General features: G+C 39.1%; 2 protein-coding genes across 11 annotated transcripts in view; both read right to left on the bottom strand.

Annotated features, from left to right (window-relative positions):
* SCG5 (secretogranin V) overlaps positions 1–931 on the bottom strand; it is a 29,318-nt gene extending 28,387 nt beyond the window's left edge. The window contains exon 1 of one of the 6 annotated variants that reach the window (XM_035539054.2): positions 768–931. In XM_035539054.2, coding sequence (XP_035394947.1) covers positions 768–805 — 38 coding nt within the window. In that variant the 5' untranslated portion in view covers positions 806–931. The other 5 variants (XM_035539057.2, XM_035539055.2, XM_035539056.2 and 2 more) reach the window with 5 other exon arrangements.
* Positions 932–3,081: 2,150 nt separating this feature from the next.
* ARHGAP11A (Rho GTPase activating protein 11A) overlaps positions 3,082–23,215 on the bottom strand; it is a 49,346-nt gene continuing 29,212 nt past the window's right edge. Inside the window, exons 1-12 of one of the 5 annotated variants that reach the window (XM_035539049.2) lie at positions 14,744–14,937; positions 12,806–12,876; positions 12,387–12,483; positions 11,588–11,838; positions 10,938–11,098; positions 10,686–10,832; positions 8,621–8,695; positions 7,840–8,007; positions 7,443–7,578; positions 7,006–7,111; positions 6,033–6,180; positions 3,082–5,636 (exon numbers count right to left, since the gene is read on the bottom strand). In XM_035539049.2, the coding sequence (XP_035394942.1) occupies positions 4,054–5,636; positions 6,033–6,180; positions 7,006–7,111; positions 7,443–7,578; positions 7,840–8,007; positions 8,621–8,695; positions 10,686–10,832; positions 10,938–11,098; positions 11,588–11,838; positions 12,387–12,483; positions 12,806–12,876; positions 14,744–14,872 (3,072 nt within the window). In that variant the 5' untranslated portion in view covers positions 14,873–14,937 and the 3' untranslated portion in view covers positions 3,082–4,053. Of the gene's footprint in view, positions 5,637–6,032; positions 6,181–7,005; positions 7,112–7,442; positions 7,579–7,839; positions 8,008–8,620; positions 8,696–10,685; positions 10,833–10,937; positions 11,099–11,587; positions 11,839–12,386; positions 12,484–12,805; positions 12,877–14,704; positions 14,943–23,215 lie in introns of those variants that run through there. The other 4 variants (XM_050710735.1, XM_035539050.1, XM_035539052.2 and 1 more) reach the window with 4 other exon arrangements.

Below are 23,215 nucleotides of genomic sequence, written 5' to 3'. Positions count from 1 at the left end.
TCCCTGTACCGTTCGTTACCCAGCCACTGCAGACAAGATGGATCCGCGGCTTCGTGTAGCGAGCATCCCCCTCCCCGCCCCCGTACGCTTGTTATGCTCCTGTGCAGAGCGCTGGGCTCGGCACAAAGCCTTCTCCAGATGGGAGCCGTGTCTCCTCGCACTGCCCCTAAACGAAGCGCTAGGGACAGCCGAACAACCTGCACCCTGCTTCTCTCTCTGCCTCAGGACAAGGAGCTCCATGTCTCAGTCGCATCACCTGGAGCAAAGAGGTTTCATTTGTCTCCCTCAAATACCTTTCACCAGCCGGCTGCAGTGGGTAGCTTAGTGAGGCACAAAACCCAAACAACAACAACAAAATCAGCACCACCACCACCGCAAAAATCGTGCTGTTGTCTCGGGCTGAATTGCAATCAGAGCGTTTTGTTCTGAGCGCTCCTCTCCCAGCGCGGTTAAGAGGAGCATCTCCCCATCCCTTGGCACACGGAGCCCCCCATCCTTCTCCTCCTCCTCCCTGCAGCCAGCACAAGGCACCTTAAAATGACTTTGAGGCAAAAATGGCCGAAAAAAAAAGCCACGCCGGGACTATTCCGCTTCGCGCCTGTGCGCGGCTCCGGCGCAGCGCTCCGCACCTCCGGGCTCGGGCCGCCGCCGGGGGGTCCCGCTCACGGCCCCCCACCTTTGTCCAGCCCGGGCAGGGACGGCTGCTGCCCGCAGGCCGCCAGCCGTGCAGAATCGAGCCGAGCCGAGCCGAGCCGAGCCGCACTCACCTCCCTCCCGATCCCGGCGCGGCTCCGCGGCCGCGCATCCTCCGTGCGCAGCCCCGGCCCCCGCCCGCCTCGCCCGGCACCTGGCGCTGGGTGGGGGCACGAAAAATATCACAAAGCTCGGGTGGGGATGCCGTACGTAAGATCTCCAGTACCGGCTAAAAATAAGCTGGAAGCTGCTGGTGGATTGACTGTGCTGGAGGGATGTGGAACGGCTTATCGCCGGCGCTGTGCCCGGCTTCCCGCTGAGGTTTCCCTTCCCTGGATAAAAGGATCCGCAGCTCAACGCCGGGCTGGCAGCACCACGGACCCGCAAGGCAACAGCACAGCAAAGTGCTCCGGGCACAGGGCTCCAGGTTAAGCACATTGCAAACACCATCTCCAGCGGAGGTTAACGACAACAACAACAAGACAATAAAAGGATCTTGCTAAGCGAGGTCTGTCATTTAATAGCACTCAGCAAAACAATCATTTCTGAAGGCTATTTTAAGTAATAGCTGCTGGTGATGTGAATTTGACAGGCTCCATTTCGGGAGGAGCGTTATCTACAGAAAACCTTCGAGAACACAGCAGATGCAGGAGCTACCTTTGGCTGCAGACGGCTCGCCTTTGCTTGGCCTTAGCACATTTTTACATTTCAGTAACTTGCAGGATTAAGCAGCAGGGATTTCTATCGGGCATCTAGTATTTCTAACCCCTTTCTTCAAAACATGTTGACAAAAAATGATCATGTATGTCTAAGCAGTTCTGTAAAATGTCTAAGAACAAAGCTTATCACTTTCAAGTGATAGGTGATAGCATCAAGGTGACAACCTTCCCTGGTGTTTAAAGGATGGTATCAGCCCCCCACCAAAATCTCTCTCCCCTGTACTTTTAAGTCTACTAATTGAAGGCCAGCTTGCATGGAAGACCAAAACCAGTTTGCAGCTTTCTTTTTTTTTTTTTTTTTTTTTTTTCTTCCAGGTAACGCCTCACTTATGTTAAAGCCTCATAGTTGCCTTAGTCTAGCCTTCTAGAAGTGAGTCTACTTTCTGGCTTGCTTAGGGTCTCAAAACCATTAGTTAGTGAAGTCCTTTAATTGCTACCAAGTTAGCAATACTCACACTCCCAGCACCCCCAGCTCTATAACAGCCTGAAGTACCAATGGAAGAAAACAACTGGGAAGTACCAATGGAAGAAAACAACTGGGAATTTGGATTTTAATACCCCAATGTCTCAGGTCATTAAATCTAGAAACCTAAGGCTTCTGAAGTACAAGTTATACGAAATGTCAAGATACTGATCAGTTGCAAATGTGCAGACTTCTGCAGAGATCTGTTGTACCTTGGCATTACACAAGAAAAATGTCTTTCAGTATTTAAGACCATAACGACATTTAACAGAGAAGGCAATGATTAAAGGCAGCAACATATATTCACAAACCCAAAGTGTATTTTACGCTCCTTGCATGATGACAGCATGCAGAATAATTCGAACTGTGGATCCCTGATCACCAAAGCTCCACTCCAAATAAGGGATGCTCCATCCACAACGCAGTCAAAGCCACACGAGTACCGAATATTTTGAATAGTAATTGACAGAAAAGCCTCGCCCTTTCAAACACCAAATGGCATGGCAGATTACTATTACGGAAGTGGTCAGAACTCATTTCATTCCTCGTGTCATTACTTCTGCCTCCTTCTGTCCTATTTTCACCGCGTACTTCTTCTCCCTTTCACTAGCTGTGACAGTTTGCAGCTACTTTCCTAGGACTTCTCAGCTGAAATGATAAAAAAGGTGGTGCTCTGATAGCTATATTCAGTCTACTACGTTCGTCTGATGTCACTGCCAACTAGAGAGTAGGAGCACATATCTGAGAGCAGGGAGAAGGAGCTTCCTCCTTAGATGATGGTGAACTGTTACATGGGCTCTTAACTTCATGAAACTCACCCATTTGATACTTAGCAGTAACACCAAACAATCTTGTTAGGACCCCGTAGTGGCTGTTTACTTCCTTCTGTTTTCCCAATGTTAGATTGCAACAACACTGCAGCAACAGTAAGGCAACTCATTTGGGCGATGGTGGTGGTGGGGGGGGGGACAGAAAGCAATGAGAGAGTCCTTTCATCAACACATCAGTTTAAAAGCCTACTCTTGCTAGGTTATTTTATATCATGCCTTTCGCTGGTAATGAGAATCACCAATATTTATCTCCCAGTGAACAACCAGGAGAGCCAGAAGTCATTTGACTTGAGCACTTTCAGATTTACTCATTGAATCCCACAGTCTGTATGACAACATAAGTTATATTTGTAAGTCGCTATAGAAGAATGGGCTCAGAGAAGGGAAAAAAACCTTGGTTTTTATTAAAACCAAAAGTATCCAGTGCTTTCAGCTCTTGTATTTTGCCAATAAAGAATTTGCACGTACAGAAAGCTAACAGTTTAAGTGTTTACTCTTAAATAATTTTACAACCGATGACAAACAGTTTTCATTCCAAAAGATGTAAACATTTGCTTGTGCAAATCAACTTTTAACAGACTATGGCTTCTTACATTCATCTCCCTTGCAACATAATCAGCATCTAAACTCTGCTTCTGCACCATCTAGTTCACACTATCATACAGCTCTAAAAATAAGTTAAGACTATCTTTTTGTACTAAAACATTTCACTGCTCACAACTGAAGATACATAGTACGTATTGCAGAACATATCACCTGATGAAATATTAAGACTTTCATTGCTTGAATAAACAGCATATTTTCAGTATTTGTACACATCAAAATATGGTTCATTTACTTAACAAAGAAACTGTGCTCCCACTTCACTCCAATAGAAATTAAAAATGTCTCAGAAGAAGTACAGCTGGTGTAAGGTCCAACTTAAATATCAGAGTAGCGCTACAATACACTTGAAACTATAAACAAATGTACCAAGATTCATCATCAAGTCTTTTCTTCACAGCTGTTCAGTTTAAATGTCTGAGATTTTTTTTGTGAACTGGTATTATGTCTAAACGCTGCAGAAATTGTTTTGGGACACGCAGCATGCTTTTAGAAGCTGAGGTAATCAAGTGTGAGCTTTAATGCAAACATTTGTAAAAACAGGCTTAAAAAAAATCAAATCCATTTGGGTGAACTAGCAGTTACAAAAAAGCCTAACTAAAAAAAAAACTCAAAACCAAAATTGTTATTTGTACCAAAACAGTTATTTGTACAAGTCTATAACTTGTAAATCAGAAAACAAAAATTTAGTTTTTCCAAAGGTTAACCAAGTTATGATAAGCCCATTTAGCAATCATATTAAAACTTATAAGTCTACTGGTTTTGCAGTTGGTAGCAGTTTCGCTTTAGATATCGGATTCTTTGGAGAGCCTCTATAACGAATTTTTTCTTTTCCTGGAGCACTTCTTGCAACAGTAGTTTTTTCTGGAGCAAAACCCGGAATACTTACATCTGCATTAGCTTTTAAACTCGATTTCAGGGTTTCATGATTGGTTAGATCTTCTAGAACAGACTTTGATGGAAGAACAGTCACTTTCTGTTCGTAGATTCCAGTAGTTCTTACAGAAACATCAGGCTTATCTGATGGATTTAGACATCTACGACATGATTTGGATGTTAAGTCAAGCTGACTATGAGATGTAGAAGCTTGGTCACATGTACTTTCACTCCTGAGTGAAAAAGCTGTGGAATTCTTAGAGGGCTTTTCTGCACAGAAGGAGAGTGCAGAATCACAGCTCAAAGATTTAACAAGTGGTGAACCAACATCATTACCTCTAACCATCTGAGAGCTTACAGATCTTCTGTTAGCCTCCAATAAGGAATTTATTCTTCTTACAGACTGTCGAACAGGAGTACGCTGGAATTTAAGAGGTGGTTTAGTTTTGCTTGCAGAACTTGGATCATTTAAGGAAAGCTTGTTGAACCATTGTATGTGGTCAGAAACCTTTCCGTGGTCAGAAACAGACGTTGTTTTAGTTGAAGTTTTATCAGAGTTTTCAGCTTGCGAGTCTTGGTTGCCTACTTCATTTCCTGATCTAGGCAACTGCAAAGCAGGAAGCTGTCCTGACCCAGAAAGTTTAGCAGTATTTTCTTCTAAATTACAGCATTTTAATATACAGTTTTCAGCTGTTTGTGAATGTGTTAACTCTACTTCCTCTTTTCTTCCAAAGGAATCTAATTTGTTTATGCCATCTTTTGCAGGATGGTTCTGAACAGTCGATTCATCTTCCCTGGCCTGTGCTTGTGGCACAGGAAGTTGTTCTATTACATTTTTTACGTCCGGTTTTTGGACCTGAAGTTCAATCTCAATAGAAGTTTTGAAGCTTCTTTTCTCCAAAATTTTACTTGCATCTTTGTTTGATTGTTGTTTATCAATAGCATAAGATCGATTCTGTTGGTGGAACAGCTCTCTGGAGTCTGCCGTTGCTAGACTTCCTGAAAATTCAGCTGCCAATTCTGTCTCTGGACTGAGCCTCCTGAGACACAGAGTTTCACCTAATGTTTCACCTGGTACATTTGAGAAAGACGACTTTGTATCAGCTATCAGACTGTGAAGATTACTTCCAGATTCAGAGAAGGCTTGTTTAACTTTTAGTAATGTTTCAGCAGTCAAATTACTTTCCTCTTCACAGAGTTTTAACCTGTTGTCTTGTTTGTCTACAGCTGTGGGTCTGTGTTCATCTGGAACAACTGGTGGTTTTCCAAATATGAAAGCAGATTCTGAAGAACTGTTTCCTGTTTCAGCGTGTCCTGGCAAAATTCCCTCATTGCTGCTGATCTCCTGAGAATCTGTAACAGTAGGACTATTCCACGACATTCTGTAAACTACTTTATCACGGCATTTTGGAGTTAACAAGTTTTCTTCTGACTTGCTCACATTCTTTGAACCTTAAAAATAAACATCACAGGTGTTTATGAATAAGGTCTTACAATTTAAAAGGACCAGTATAGGCAAAATTCTTGCTTAAAAATAAAAAAAATGCTACCAAAGCAGCACTGAATTTAAAGGTACCACTATAACCTGAAGTTTCAGGTGTGGAAAAAAAGGTCATAATATGAAGAACTAAAGTCACATCTCAACATGCTTAACTAGCAGAAGACTAACAGATATTAAAAACACAATAAACTTGTCCTAAACCATTTTTTCCCCAGGAGACACTAACATTCAGTGAGCTTTTACCTCACTAGCTAGAAACACACCAACTGTTTTTATACCTCCCTGCATAACGTTACTTTTGCTTTATAAGGGTTTTTCCAATGTAATACGTTCTGTGAGGTATTTACCTTTCCTACAGACTTTTTCACTGATGTATGGACTGAAGAGTACATCTCTTTTTGCACATTCATCTCTGCTTTCCAAACCTTGTTGACTTGCGAGACGCCTTCCAATATTTTCAGATCTATTACCAACTGCACATCCTGATACAATATTCTTAAACAAAAAAAAAAAGTGTTAGTTAGAGCCTTATACAAACCTGTAAGTTTGGAATCTCATTCACAGAGGAGCCACTAGAAAAAGGCTGTGCAAATCATAGCCATAGCAGCTTTTTCCTGGTCATACTTAATCTTTCCTCAGCTCTCTGTAGACCTAAGTAGGGAACAGCCTGCCTACAGCAAGGCAGGCTTAACCACACTCTGAATACAGTGATTGTATGCACAGCCTCTGTAAAACAAGAGGTTCAAGAACTGTGAGAACTACTGATCAGAACTGTGGTGGTTTCACTCAAACTGTCAGGTAAGCTTGCTCTGCCTCAAAAAGGTTGGAAGAGAACCAGAAGGGAAGAAGCGAGGAAAAAACAAATATAATGCCACAAAAACGATGTCCACCACCCAGTCAACAAAAAATCTGCCACAAAAACAGAAAAAAACCCACACAACTCAGTAGCGATACAAAAACAGTTGTTCACCATTGACTGATTGATGCCCAGCCAGTCCGCAACTATTGGCTACTTTGAAAATATTTCCCCTCAGTTGTATCACTGAGAATGACATTGTACGATCTGGAATATTGTTTTGGTGAATTTGGTCAGCTTTCCCAGCTGCGCCCCGTCAGCCTCTTGCGCCATCACAGAGGAACCCAAAACAATGACAATCAGTTACTGCTATGGAAATTAACCTACAGCTTCTTGTACTTGATAGCAGGTCCATTTGTGCTGTGGTCCCACCATTAGCAAATAAGTCCTTCCAGCTAGTGAAAAGCAGTGCCCCAAACTTTATAACATTAAAATTTGCACTGTAACAAAAGCAGCATACTTACATCTCTGTTGCTTTTCCCCAAACCAAACTTCAAGCGTAATGACCTACGAACCATCTCCTTTCGGCTAATCTTTGGAGAAAAACAACCTGTTTTTCCCGATTCAGCCCTGGGAAGACAGAAGGGAAAAAGTAACACAAAACTCTTAAGGAGGGGAATGAAAACTTCCTTATGCTTATTTTATTCCCTCTGGTCTGAATTCTTCTACTACCTTCATGCCAAGCTTTTTTAATAGGCACAGGAAGGTTCTTCTGAGGCCATTACACCAGATCTTATTTTGAGTCACATTTTGCCACGTATAGTGATTTTGAGAATACTATAAAAATCTCTGATGTTTTAAACACACAAGTACAATTTTGAAGACCAAACAAAATTTTACACTTTATTACAAAAGGGTTCTAGATCGATTTGCTTTTTGCTTCTGAGTTAAGACAAATTACCTGTATAACTTTTTGTTCGCAAGTCTTTTACTTCTTCTGTTCCCTGTACTAGACAATTGATTTTCACCACCAGTTGAAGGAGATAATGAGGTTTGAGATGACTCAAGAGAAACAGAAGGGCTTGCTTCAAAGTGAACTACAGAAACAAAATACATGATATTAAAATAACCACGAAGTTTTCAGATAAGGACTTAGAGATAATACACTGAAGAAGAGTCTTAATAGAGTAGATATTTTGCTTATTTTCTGCAATACTGACTTGAAATTATTTCAACTTCTGCTTTTATTTAAGTGAGGCTGGTGCTTGTAGCAGCCATAGAAGTTGGGTTGCAATTAAATGCATGCTACAGAAAAATAAAAACTTCAAGCAGCAAAGAAAAAAATGAAGGCACTATACCTGATGCTGGTGTCAAGCTGCTGTTAAAAATGCTACTTGGTAATAACTCAAAAGCAAAATTATGCTTAAAAGATCGCCTCTTCTTGCTGGACAAGCCCTGAGAGCAATCAGCTGGAAGTTTACGCTTGGTACTTGGAGTAAGAACCACAGGAGTCACTGACGAAAGGACTGAAATTAAGAAAACCAAAGTTTTCAACAACAGCTTAAAAGGGTGACAGTTTACTAACTACAGTTTTATTTTCTTTTTACCCCCAAAAGAGGTTGTAAAAACTTAGCCAAAGTGCATGCATTTTGAACAGGCAAAAGCAGCCAGTACAGCCATTTGTTGTTGGAGGCTTTTTTTGCCCGCCCCCCCCTTTTTTTTCTCCACGCAAGCTAGAGTACCAGAAAGGAAAATCCAAAACCACATAGTAATAAAATATAGGTATTAGAAAAAAGAAGTTAAGTATAGTCATTTTTCTGTAAGTTTGAAAGTAAAAGTGAAAATTCATTCTCAAGATAGTGTTGCACTACTGCACTGAAGCCTTAATGTGCATTAGATAAAAAGCGCAAATTCTAATGCTAGAACAACACAGCGCACTGCTGCAGTGATTATAGCTGCTCCAAGAACTAAACTAAATGCAGTATCCTCAATAAAATGCAACTATATTCCAAGTTTTACACAATTTAAACATAATTGCTTATCTTCAATTAAAGCTCTAGAGCTTCATTGTAAAATATAGTCTACAAATCCAGAAGATACTGCATGCGCTGTATTTAGTACAAATATACCGATACCTACCGCTTCTGTCTTGCTGAGGGGTAGTGGAGGGTGTTCTGTTAGATTTAAATTTATTCAATGCTCCACTAACAATATCTGAAACGTAAGACACACCAAGCAAATCAAATTCAAATACGAAATTTGACTTGCTCTAGTTTCAACTGAAATTTAACTTGTACTCTTTCAGAGAGATATAAAACAAATCACTTTAAATGGCTGTTTTAAGTACAGAAACCTAAAGCCTAGACCTTCTGAACAGCATATAGTTTTTGTTGCTTTCACAATAGCTTAAATTTTTTTTTTTTCCCCTTTTTAAAAAAAAATCATGCAAAGGTAGCAATTTTTTTGGTAGTAAATTCTACTGGTCAATATAAAGAGATGCCTTCTTGATTTCTTGTAGGCACAAGTAGAAAGTATCCATTGAAGACTTTCTCACAGACTTTACTGGGCAGTCCTCCTGTACTTGAAAAGCGCTTTGGGCAGAGGCCCAAACACAAGTATGAAATTTTCATCTTGCAAAGAAATAACTTACGACTTTTCTCTTAACAATTATTTTCTTTCTTCTTCTGAGAAATGAATCCCAGTAGAACATATGCATGAACTCTTACTGGTTTTCCTGCTTTTAAGAGAGTAAACCAGAAGCATTTTTATTAAGTGCTACTGCATCCTACAATTGTATTTCCGTATGTTCATTGCAAAGCTCAGCAAACTACAAGGCTGAAGTAGTTCTTTTGTAGTGTCCAGTAAGCGTCAGGCAGTTTTTCAAAACTCATCTTTGAAAGAAGAAGTGTAGTAACGCTGTGTTCTATTACATCTGGAGAAAGAGTAGAAGCTGCCTCCTACCAGGATATACTCCATAGAATTTACAAATTCTAGCTGCTGTTTCTGAAAATTTGAACATTCACAAACATTTATCACTTCGCAACTCTGGATAATCTCCCTTCTTCAAAGAAATGAAAAGGCACATTACACAAAAGCTTGCCTTGGCTAAACATATACGGTAGTAAATTGTTAGTGTCAACTGCTGTCAGGTTTAATATTCCAAGTATATGAGCTAAATATATATTCATATTTTTACAGCAATACATAAAAGATCAGTCTTATAGTTAGAACCAAGTCTAACAGAACAGAAACCGTTCAGTTAGCCATATTGGGGCAATTGTCCATATTAGCTCAAACAACCTATTGAATAGCTACACTACAAATAAAAGAACAGATTCATGATAGAGCGCAAAATATTGAATAAGAACTCACACTGAGTTTCTACAAGTGGGTAGCTTTAGTGCTTTTCTGCTGCTTAACAAGAACGTATTCCTAGTATTTTAATATTAGCAGACATTCTAATGACAAATAGCTTCTTAGTTTCAAGGTAATAAGCATTACACTTTTTAAAAAAAATACAGATCTCAATGAAATTCATACAGTCCTTGCCTTATTCAACCATAAAAAAAAAATACAACCAAAACACCATCTTCTCATCCATCTAGGTTTAGAAACAATTAAGCCTGGAGCTTTTAGAAATGAGAAAAGAAAAGTGTGTATAAATCTGTTATATTACATCTGCATTGCCCGAAAATAAAAGATTAAAGCTAAACCAACCCCTACTGGGTTGGTTTAAATCTCACTGAAACTAATTTGATTTATGTTATAAAGGCTTGGTATCCTTTATTAAGTATTTCAGAACTCAGTAATAATGTATCGCACACATGAAAAACAATGGCTGGCAAGTAATTAGAATTATGTTTAAGTAGAATTAGAATTAAGTAATTAGACTTAGAATTAAGTAATTATGTTGTGGACTGAGAGAAAAACTGAGTCATAACCTGCATATATGCAAGATATGCAAATTCAGCAGTGTATTTCCCTAAATTTCTTCATCCCATACACGAGATACACAGTTGCAACAGTGCTGTCATACTACTAGCCCTTGAAGGAAGATATATCAGCATATTATATCTGATTCTTTGACAATTTCTAGCTTACACAGAAATATTGTGCTTCTAGAAGTCTAATCTGTTCAGGGTCAGCATACATAAAGTTGCAAAAAACTGGTTCAGTTGCTGAAGCTTTCACACGACATACCTACCCCCAACACTTCGGTGCTTCCTCCTCTTACATTCACTGGGAGATTCATTTTCACTGTCTTCATGGCCCCTCAATGAGGGAGTAGACTGAAAGGCATCAACACCTAACATTGCAGGAATCTTTTCCAAGATGAATTCTGGTACCTGTCCTGAATTGGTTAAGAAATATTTTTTAATATTATTTAAAAAGCTGTAAAGAAAAACCGTATACAAGTACGTATAAGACGACATTCTGATAAACATTTATCACTTACCGATTTCTTCTGCATGATCAATAAATGTCTGCACAACAGCAGCCTGCAAGCGAATTTTTTTTTCTGTGGTGGTTGACATCTTTTCACTTTCATTTGTGTGCAAGAGGTTGGGAGCAAAAATCACTGCCAAATTGCTGCTATCCATTCTGTTTTCATTGGATCTTAACAAGAAAAAAAAAGTATTTCTTAATGCATATTATCAGAACATAAGCAGCACAGAGAGAACAACCAAATTACACAAACACAGTTGAAAAAAATCGCAGTCATTCACTTGGGTACTCACATACCAAAATTAATGTGTATACTTACGTACCCTAGGCTCAGTACCTGTATGACTGTTACTGAATTCAAGATGTTATATATACCTTGCACTCCCAAAAACTGATGGGTATCAAATTATGTTAGTTTCATAAGTTACCCCTTTTGCTTTCCAAAGTAGAAAGAAATACAGCCATGGAAGACCACAATAGTCTCCAGCATAAGAAGCTTCATAAGAAAACACTTTGGACTTATGAAGACCATGCCCAAGTTCTAGTAAATGACTGTATGTAAGAAAATTTTAAAGTCACAGAAAGTTACAGCAGTTGCTTGAAAAAGAAAGTTAACCAGCTTCAAGTTGTTTACAATCATTCGCTTTACATTACACTGACCTTAGGGACACATTTCTCAAAAATCTGAAAAAGAACCGCAAAGCTTCAATTGTTCTGTCTGTCATTAAACACGAAAGCAACATAGTTGCAGTTTTCTTCTCATTTCCTAGCTGCTGAGCTTTGAAAAGGCCTTCTTGCAGATGAGGTGGAAGGATGGGTTCTGGCAGCTCTCTGAAGAACTGCTTAAGAAGCCCTGCAACATCACACGGTAGTGCAGCTGAGAGGCAGTTTTCACCTTGATCCAGTTTACTCTGAAATTGGTCAGAAGAAACATGAAGCCTTCAACGTACTGTCAGATTTCTAACTTTATGCATTATTCTCTAACCTGCATCAGAAAAGACTGTCCGATCTTCCCCATTTTTACTTTTAGTGTTATTAGGTAAAGCATGACAAGGCTATCTACAAAAAGACACAGATGATGTTATCTGATAACTTGCATTTACTTACTGGTTCTCCCCTGTACATATCCTTCTGGGAGAACACTGTTAAACAAATCCCTCAGTGTCCAATATGTATACCTGCTAACAGGTTTGTTCAGTCACAAGTCCGTCCTATCCGTCCCCCGTCCCCGTCCCCCCCACAATCTGGAAAGCTGAACAATTTCCCAGGAGAAAAAAAAAAAAGTCAAGTTTGCCAGTTGCTGGACTGGATACCCTCTCATTTCTAAAGCAGATAATGTTACCAGTCTACTTCCAATGTTAAAACTCAAATATGACTGAAAAGCATACAAAAACTAGAATGTACAGATGATCAAGGGAAACACAGATAATTAAAAAAAAAAAAAAGCTTTAGAGAATACCTTTAAGGCTTTTATACGAACAAGAGATCCAGATTTTCTGAAGAGTCCTTCAGTATGAATATGTTCTTCCAGATACTCACAGGCATCAACCAGAAAGCTAAGGAAAGAAGAGCAACATACTTCTGACCTTCAGAACATATTTTTCCCAGAAAAACTGCTTTATGATAAATAGATAAAACTTAATACACAGGATTGTTTTCCCCAGTGACAACAAATATAAAGAAGTGATAGCTGTGGCTCCAAATTCCCCCCATCTAATCTCTACTTCATTCCTCCCCCAACTGAAACTATTGTTATTTCCCTATAATATTTAACAGATCTGGGAAAAAAAAATGATACCCCCACCCTCCCCCCATGAGTACACTATTATTTAGATTTATACTTCTTTGCTCTCTCTCATATATACAGTGTTAATTTACCTGGGAATATACCCATATTCTGGCACAAGTGATTGTGGTAACGCATGAAAAGATACTCCAAAGATCTTACCCTATAAGATAAAACTCAGTGTTATTCAAAGGTTGACAGAATTACCAACTACTTATTACAGAAATGCACTTATACCACAGAGTACAAACAGAAAAGTAGTTTAGACAAAAAGAAAGCCTTTCAAATAAGAGATATTGCCAGGAAAAATTCTCATCTCTAAATACATGAGCCTATGGTGATTCTAGTTACAGGTAACAAACTAGATTTCTGTGAAATAATAGAAAGCTTTTCTGCAGTACGTTTTGCATATTTTATTTCAGAAGGAGTCAATTTTGCTATAAGGCCACAAAATTGGTAAGGGTATTTATCCACAGGCTCTTCTGGAATCACACCTTTTCAAATTGACAAAATCCCATTTTTCTTTAAGAAGTGTAAATAAGTAAAACCAAACCAACACAACTTTGAAACACAACCTTAAAAAAAGTAATTTTTCTCATCATCTGAAGCACTCAAAACTGATGTTTCAGGAAGGACTGATCTCAACACAACCATCTAGAGAACTCTCCCGAACTTCTGCATTCAGTTTTACAATAGTTTCACCTCACAAGATGACATCACAGCATTAGAAAATACACGTCTTCAGTCATTATTACTGATGCTCACCTACAATGTTTTTTTGCCCCCCTTTTTTTTGTTTTCTTTTAAATGTTTACCTCAGGTGACTGCATAGGTGTTTCAGTTATAGAAGCTTACAATTTGATTTAAAAATACAAGTTATTTTTTTTTACCCTACCTCTTTTCTATTTAAATTTACAGCATACACGAGCCAGCCTCTCCCCCCACCCAAAATGGACTGATGAATCCACATAGTATTTTTGTTATCAGAGATGAATACAAATTCTCAGTCGTTTCTGCCTAAAATTCAAAGTGCTGACCACATTCAGACAACAGTTAATCAGTAACTAACCAATCCGTGAGGCCACCTTTGGCCTATCTGTCCTACAGAAAACAAACATCACATGATAGATAAGGGAAATGAAGTAACACATGCTTCTGTCATTGTATTCCAGATTGCTACCCTAGAGTACAAAGAGAAACTTAACTCCAATATATAATGTTTTTCTGTATTTACGAGATGATGTAATAGAGAATTCCAGCAGCTTGCAATTCAATATTTAAAATTCATAACTGATACCACTCACTTTACTGGGTTTTGGCCGACAGATCAGAAGTCATGGTTTATTTCAAGAACTGAACTGAAACAAAGCCTGTTCCTTTACAATAGGAACAGAATTCCCCAAGCAAAACAGATGCTGTTCTCTACTTTTTCCTACCTTGCTCGTTTGTAATTTAATTTCCTTCCTTGTGTAATATTTAAATACTACAGAGAGATTTACGGACATCTTTTATTATGATGCACATACGTACCTATTCAGTCCTTATAACCTTCTCTTCCAGTTATAAAACTAAATTCTACAAACATATTGTTGATTTTGACAAGGGGGAGGATATCCATTCTAACTTTACTCTCGCTCCCTCCTTTTCTGAGTGACCCAACCCGAGCATGTGTTTTTGCAACATCTTCAGCTTATAGTGACCAAGGGTTGCCGCAGCATTTTGTAACATCTTCACAGCAATGGAAGCAGTTTTACAGAAAGCCCGTGCTGGGCACACTCAGTTCTGGGCCGTATCCGTTGCACAGGGATCTCGGTAGGCCCTGATAGGGGTTACTTCCATGCTTTATAAAGTAGGTTCTAGCAGGGAAACCTACTTACACCAGCGGCCCTGAAGCACGCGGGGCCGCCAGCCTCCAGCACGGCGACAAGAGTGCCCTCGCACCCCCCTTGGGGACGGCCGCCCCGAAATGGCGGCGGGGGATCGGGACGCACCTCCCTCAGACCACCGCCGCCGCGCTGCCGCCCCCCTACCTCCCCGGGCGTCGCTCCGTCCGTCTTGGCGGCCGGCGGGCAGCTGCCGCCCTTCACCTTGATGCCGTAGGAGGCGCGGAGCTCTTGCAGCACGGCCAGGCGCTGCACGCCGCGCCGCCGCTCCGCCATGCCGTCGCCCTCAGGCCCCGCGCGGCGCCATGCCCCCCACCGCCGCCACTGCCGCCACCCCTCCCGCCGCCGGGCTCAAACCCAGCGCCTGCCCCGGCCTCGCCTCCCATTGGCCGCCTCCCGTTCGAAATCAGGCCCCGGCCGCCCAACGGCCGGGAGGGGTTGGGCCGGCAGCGCCTGCTTCGTGCGCCGCCTTCGGGCGTTCGCGCTGGCTGCCTAAGCGCCGCCTCAAGCCCCTCAGCGGTGAGGCGCGGCCGTTACCTCAGCGCCCGCTGCCACGGTCACTGTCACTGCCACCGGCAGGAGGGGGCGCCGGGGGGACAGGGACAGGGCGGCAGCGCGACAAAGCGCCCTGCTGCACGACACGACACGACAACCGAGCCCTTCTCTCCTCTCAGCGCCCCCAGCCGGCTCCCGGCACGCGGCACCCACCCCTTTTGTTTGTTTTCAAATAAATTCCTTCTTGAAATAGCAAACAGTACCGCTTCCGTGACTAGGCTGAATTCTCAAGGGAGGGAGGAATGCAGGGTGTCAGTGTTGGCCATAAGGACACTATAAACGGGGATAGAAAAACCGTGAAGATCTTCATGCCCACCTTAACCACTGATGCTACTTTGTCCCGCACTAGCGTTGTTGCGTGCAGAGCCACCTCCGCCGGCTCATCAATGTCTGTGCTCAGGATCACCATTACTGGCGGGCTCAGTGGCAGTTTCACCACCAGCACCGAGTTTGTTTGTACTGTCTAAACTTGGGCTTGCTTACCTATTTCTCCCTATGTCCTCACACACCTTCCCTATATAATAAATAGCAGGGTAGACATGTTTTTTTCTCAGGTAAAACCCCAAGATTTTGGTTATGGGTGTCAAAATCATTGTGTCATTGAGCACACCTAATATTCCTGTAAATATGGTTTTAGTGCAGTCTTACTGTAAGTACTATTATCTGTCCTGGCACTTCATTTATATGACAATAAAAAATTCCAAACCCTGAAGTATCACTGACAAGAAGTACAAGAGTAAAAGTAATAGATATAGGACCCCATCCCTGCAAAATTTAACATTACTTTAGTGAAATATATCAAATACAAAATAGTCTCATGTACTTCTAAGTGGCCTGAGTAAAGATGAGATAAAAGAATAAAACAGCCCAAGTTTAAGATTATAGAATATAAATTAGTTTATTTTTAACACATACAAACACAGTTTGATTGTAGATGTGATGATATAAAAAATGAATATTCCTCAAGGGTCCCACAATAGGGTAAATCTTCAAAGAATAAAATAGATACCTTAGAATTTAATTTAAGTAATCACTATCCAACTTAGTTTTCTGTAGTAATGACAAGTTACACAGGAGGGAGCTGTGATCTGATAAATATTTTAAAGTTCCATATAAAGTCTTTTCCATTCAGAAATAACTAAGAAATAACACACGATGATAATAAGTGTAGTATTTAGGTTTCTTTGTTGTCATCTAAAAAGCGATTGAGGTCTTTTTATATTTTTACAATAGATAGTACTGTGGCTTTAAGTATTTTGTCAAAAACACAAAGTATTTTAATATACTTTAGGTGACAATTTTAACACATTTCTGCTTTATTTACAGTTAGAGACTGTGGCAGAAAAATACTTTGCAAATAAGAACTAGGCATTTAATTTAGGAACCAGTTCTAGCATCCCAACTCAAATCTATTTCAAAATTGAGCTAAAAAAATAAGGTAAACATCTATTTGGCTTTTTTTTTTTTTTCCTCTGCAAAATTGTCTAAGAATTGACGTGCCCAGCTTCTGACATTTTAAATAATTCTAATTTTCAGAGGCTACCGGGAAAACCCTGTCTTTAATGAAGTAACTTTTATAACCCACTTATGTCATCAGGAGGGTCAAGTTTACACGTCATTTTACATCCAACATGTAATGTGCAAATGCATTTGTACACACACCCACCCTTTTTCACTATTCACTACACGTAAATATTTACATTTTAGGAGTTAAAAAACAACAACAACAACAACAAAACACCAAAAATTAGTATAGGGCTTTGTGAATTTTAGAAGCTACTCCAGAACAGAGAGCTTTAAAAAAGAACTCAAATGTTTACCAACCTTCTCATTTCAGTTTACTAACATTCTCATTTCAGTAACCACTCAGAACATTCAGTGGTTGAGACAACTAGAAACTCAGCCAGAGAAAGCAGAAACAAGCTCCTTCAGCAAGCTAGTAACATCATGAGGAGTAGGGAAAACAGAACTTACTCCCTGAACAAACTCAGAACTCGGAGGGAAAGAGCATAAGTATCCCTCACACTGGTACTACCTTACCTCTTCAGCCAAATGAGCTCAGGGCAGCAAAATATGCTGGACCATACCACCCAGAGAAACTGAAAATTAACTGCATGAGGGACGTTTACACGCCAATGTCCTCAGTGTCTGACTTTTAGTATAGTTTATTCTGAGTATCCTTCCTCATTCTCACCTCTTTCTGGTTTTATCTCTCAATTAGGAATTATTTACTCCAATTCCCAGTTTTCCTCTCTATGCATTGTTCAGGCTGCATTTGTGCTAGTTACGTCTTTATATATATATATATTTATATTTATATATATATATACATCTTTACATCAAAGAAGACAGAGATACCCAGAAAGAAAAGAATCAAAATGAAAAGGCAGGAGTTGCATTCTGCAGTTTAAATATTTTAACATATTTAACAGAAATAGGAAATGTCTAAAGTTAACATACAAGCTGATCATGCATATTTCAACCTTAACACACATGTACTACAACAGGGACTCTGGGGGAAGACCAAAGTGCCTAATACATTCAAAAGCCCAGGAAACATTTCCCAGAATTCAAATCACTGTCCTATAAATTATGGTTTTGTTTACCAGTAAAACTTAAAGTTTTAGTAGTTCTGTGAATAGTAGCCTACAGTAGGTAGAATCACTGGTCAGTGTTTTATTGACATCCTAGGCAATCTTGGTAATTCAGGATAATTAGCCTCAAGGTAGATAATCTTTTAACTCCATTTAATTTTCCTAGGATGCTCCATTTCTCAGAGAAGATATTGATAACAGTCTGTTTCTATTCAGGATAGCAATTCTGTGGTTAGGTTTTACTTTCAAGACATACAAAGCAAAACCTAGCCTAAGTGATGGATATATTTAATGACAATTTTAAGTAGTTTTCAACTGTTTTGTTTGTTTGTTTTTACCTTTTCTACCCAGTGTTTATTTTAAGCTTGAAAAAGAGCCCAAGTGCCTAAAGACATCTTTTTTTTCTTTCTTTCTTTTTTTTCTTTTTTCCCCACCTATACCAGATGGTCTTACAAGAGCTATTACCTGAAAATCTAATCTAAGGATATAGGTAGGATAATGACAGTTACCCTGCTACTAGTGTACATAAATGCTTTTGTTTATTTATATCTTGGAAAGATACAAGCTTATTTGGAAATCTGGGTCTTAGCTGCTGCTGCATCTCTTCATGTATCGGTAGAGACTGCAGACTTCCCTAGCAAGTTCTCAAAGCATCTATTGCAAGATAGATAAATTCATTTATTCAAAAATGAGTGATAAAGAAGTTATCCTGCTGTCTCTTGAAACAGTTACTATCATCTAAATTAAGGTCTGTCTTTTTCACCCCCCAAAATGTACCACAAGATTAATTACTTTTAAGAACACTTCTAGATATTCACCAAAATGATACGTGCATGTGAATTTACACTTGTGTCATTTTAAATGGTGGGTTAAAGGAGTTTAAAGGGACCACTGGACATCTTTAATGAGCAAAGTGAAAATTAGGAGGCATTTTCATTTTTACTTCGGGTTGTTCACACATGCTATTTATTCTTTTCATATATTCTGAAAAGTGCATTTCATCAATCTGCTTATCATGAATTCCAATCTCTTTCTAGCTATATTTAACCACAGCTAGTGGTATGTACTTACACCTGTACGTCTCTTCTAAACTTTTGTCTTGGTCCAGGTGGCCTGGCAACTAATGGAAGATAACAGCCCCTAAAACTCGGGAGCATTTACATGCTTTGTCCGGACTGGAATCCAGAAGTCTGTGTTCATTTGCACTTCATAAGAAGCATAACTCTTTTTGTTTAGAGAAAAAAAAAAAAAAAAGGAACTCTGGCCACTCTTTTAGAGGCAGGTGCCCTAATCACTTTTTCCAAACAATTGAACATAGCTTTCTTTTTTCCATTGTTTCTATCCTTTTGAATAAAGCACTTATTATGAAACTTAAAAGTATGTATTGTTATTTCTTCTACTTCAGGGGAACTCAAATCCTTGTTGTTCACCACTTGACATGCCCGAATCACCAGGTTAGCAGTAGAAGAGAGGTTATTATTTCTGTACTGGAATGGGGACCGGGAGGGAGGGAAAGAGAATATGAAGGATAAAGGGAATAAGAAGAAATGTTAGTTCTATGTTCCAAAGACTGCTTTTTTTTTTTTTTTTTTTTTTTTTTATCCAGCTAAGAGTTCAGTACAAAATAAAAGAACTATTTTGGTGCAGGGATGGCAGCCAGAGTATCCTAATACTAACTTGTTGAATGAGTCATATTGTTGCACTTTTTTTTTTTTTTTTCTGACTCACTGAATTTATCTTCTTTTTTCCTTCCCTCCGTGCTGCATCTTTATTAGAAGAAGTGGAAAGTCTCCTTTCTTTCCATTTCCCTCACTTCTTCATCATAGACTAATATCTGGTAGTTAGACAGGCTTTCTAATGGGAGAACAATATGTGTTTCACTCTTCAAACACACACACAAAAAAAATTCCATTCCTTGGGAAATGCTGTAACTATTATGAAATTGTATGAAAGATGGTTACGAACTCTCCTGCAGTTACACTGATAATAAAACAAGAATCTTAAACTCCATTTTATTGGCTACCCAGTCCTGTAGGCCTATTTTGAGGAAGCCCATCAGAACACTACTGGAAGAGGGTTTAGATTAAGGAACTAATTTCAAGATGTCAGACAACCTTTGATATGAGGTTAAGTAGAAAAGAAAAAAATACCTCTTTTCTGGCATGCGTTCTGGACATGTTCATATTCTAGATGCTTTGAGAATATAAAATTCAAAGAGCAGGAATTTTAGATACTTCTAGCCTGAGTGGAAGCCAATTGGGGGTTTTACAGGTTGCTTTTTTACACTTGTGCCTGAAGTGGGATCTCAGCTGTAATGCAGTTGCCCAAGTCTTTTATTAGGCACCCAAGGCTTTAGTCAGATATGTCACAGCATATTTGAAGCAGGAGCTATTCTGAAATCTTTAGAAGTTTAACTGCAGACCCAAATCTTGATGTTTGCTCTCCTGACTTTTGATCTTTCCTTTTCAATCAGTGTGGGAAGGAGAGCTGGTAAAGCAAGCTGTGTATGGGAAATTAAAATGAGAACAAAAGCCTGTCCAAATTATGCAACAAGGATCATTATGCTATAAAATTGCTCTTCAAATGTGGCTGTCATTGAAAGATATTAAGATTTCAACAGTTATTTTCCTGATGAAGACTTAATTTCTTGCATAAAAAGGTTTTTAAGCTTAAAGCTGTGCCTACACAATTAGTATCCTTTGGTTTTTAAAATCAGTTTGAAGGGTACTAACGGATTGGAATGTAACAGAAGTATTTTTCTTCATTACAGATCAGTTGTCCCAAACCACTTTCACAATTGTCTTAGAATTTAAATAATTTACAAATGTAATGTATCGTTAGCTACAATGATCACTAGATCATTTTGCAATGCAGTCTTAGGAAGCAGCCTCACTGCAGGCTTGAGGCTCATGTTGCTGTATCTACGGTAGAGTTCAGGGTGGACAAAGCTGTAACTAAATTTCATCTGCAAATTCAAAGGAGGATTGGAATACAGCACAGAGCAGAAGCCACAGATTCCATTTTTTAACCCCATTCTCTTTCTCCCATGGAATGGGGTATTTGTGCATGCAGTGAGGCAGAAATAAGTTATTTTAACATACCACAGTGTTTGAAGAAACAAAATCTGTAAATAATATTCTTGATGTTGCCAGTGTTGTTGAGGTTCACACAGTGCATAGGTATGTACATGTCACTGGAGGGCTCTGTAGTGCATATCTGTAATCAAAACACACACTTTGACCTAGGAACAACCTGATGTGGAGTTTCAAGCAGAGTTACTTTGAAGAGCAAACACGGGCTTTTCTTCCTCAGTTTCCGCCTTAGTCATCCCATGCTCATCCCTTACATAGCCAGTTGTTTGTTGTGGGGTTGTTATATCCCAGTGTCTGGGATGGGAAATCTGGCCCCTGTCCTTCTCCTATGGTGTGGTCCTGGGCTCCTCTTAAACCTCCATCGGTAAAATGCTCTCTCTACTAAATGTTTAAAGGAGAGTAGATAAGTATTTTGTGTGTTTACATAATATATTCCCCCTACTCATATTCCATTATTTTCATCTCTGGCATTGCTTTAATCTGATTTCTTTATACAAATCCACTTTTTTTTTTTTTTTCCCTCAAGTAGACAAGATAATTCGTATGAACAAGAATATTGTTGTTATTTTCATTACTTCTTTATTTTCCCTTCTCTTTCCTTTTAAATATTTATTTGTGCCTGCTGGACTTAGCTAGCATTTTAGCCTACTTATGCTAGATGCTACACAAATCCAGTAAGAGACAGGACATATTAAGAAAACCCTAGAGTCCAAATAAAGAAGGCAACATGTATTCACATAGAAGAGGCACAGATCAATAAAATGGCTTGTCTAGGACAGTCAATAGCTAAGCTAAAAACAGAATCCAGGTCTCTTGAAATTCAATCCCACTCACCACCCACTGACCTATGCAACCTACTTTTTATAACATATCAGTAATTCAAACTGGGTAGAAACAGTGGTACTGTGTGACTTAGACATACGTTTCTCCGATAGGGCCTCATCCTATTATGTTTATAACAAACAGAGACTTTTAATGGTTGTTGAGTCCAGCTCATATTGAAGAGCAAATCAGTAACAGCGAGCATACCTTCAAATAATTTAGCCAACACAACAAGTACATTTTAACAAGTCAAGACTGGTTAGTAAATATGATGGAGAAAAAAACAGACAGACCTCAATTTGGATGATGGTAACTGTTTTAAGAGACAGCAGGATAACTTCTTTATCTCTCACTTTTGGATCTGAATAGTCTACTGACAAACTTTTAGAGAAAATCAGTATTTTTTTCTCCAAAAAAAAATCTGAGTTTTTAAACAGAAATTCTGTTATCTAAGCAGAGTACTAAAAGCACACAGCATTATTGTAGGTGGCAGTAGTAAGGTCACATTTGTTACTCTTATTATCATTACAGTTACTTTTATAAATAGCACTGATATCTCACTGTCATAAAGGTTATATGTGAATGAAGTTACAAGTAGTCTTATTGCCTACAAAGCCACAATACTGAAACCTCTTACACATATAGATACCTTTCTATTATTTGTGGGTGGATCTTAATCCCTTTTTACAGACTAAGCATGTTGCGAGTGTAGAGGAGCTCAGGTCTCCTTTCCATGTACGAGTATTGGAACAGGATCTCTGCAGGCTACAGTGTGGGTATGCCTGGTGTGGTCCTGTGTAACCCAGCCCAGGGGGACAGGGTTTATGGCCTCAAAGCAATCCCAATGGACTACAGCTATGCAGCTTCCCTAGCTGATATCCATGTATGTGTGAACCTACAGGCTTTTGAAAATGTCTGCACCTCACAGCTAAGTGTTCAATGGTTAGTAGTTTCATCTCTACATCTCACTCTGTGTTCTTCTAGCTTTATTACTTAAGTATTATATTATATATGTTTTAACTATTGTCTCATTTCTCATCAACTTAGATAACTGAAAACTAACCATACTTAATATTAATGCAGTCAACAGCCTCACTTAAGTATATAAAATTCCAGGTAGTAAAACTATTAATTTTGCAGGATTATGTCTGTTCATCAATTATTTTCAATTATTTTAGAAGAAAATTTAAAAGATGAATGAAATACACTAAATGCACTGAGAATGAGAACTAAAGAGAAGGCAGCAATTCAGAAGAAATAAAAAGTTACTTGAGACACCTAACAAAAGAGGTAGATAAGAACCTACTGCTCTATACTTAAATTTTCTCTGTTCTTTGTGATCTCTGGAATTTTGCACTGTTTTTCATGTGACATTTCCAAAAATCTCCATTTTCCAAGTTCCCATAATGAACATTTTTTCCCACAGTTTTACTCCACTATGCAAACTAGTTCTAATTAATTATATGTAACTGTTTTTACTTATAAGTTATTCATATGATATTTTAAAATGTATTTTGATTTTAAAAGTTTGCTTCTAAAAATACACAAAATCAGCA

The sequence above is a fragment of the Cygnus atratus genome, chromosome 5, assembly GCF_013377495.2.
Source record: "Cygnus atratus isolate AKBS03 ecotype Queensland, Australia chromosome 5, CAtr_DNAZoo_HiC_assembly, whole genome shotgun sequence".
Classification (NCBI taxonomy): domain Eukaryota; kingdom Metazoa; phylum Chordata; class Aves; order Anseriformes; family Anatidae; genus Cygnus; species Cygnus atratus.
The sequence above is the reverse complement of the archived record's forward strand: the minus strand, read 5'-3'. Positions and strand labels throughout refer to the sequence as shown.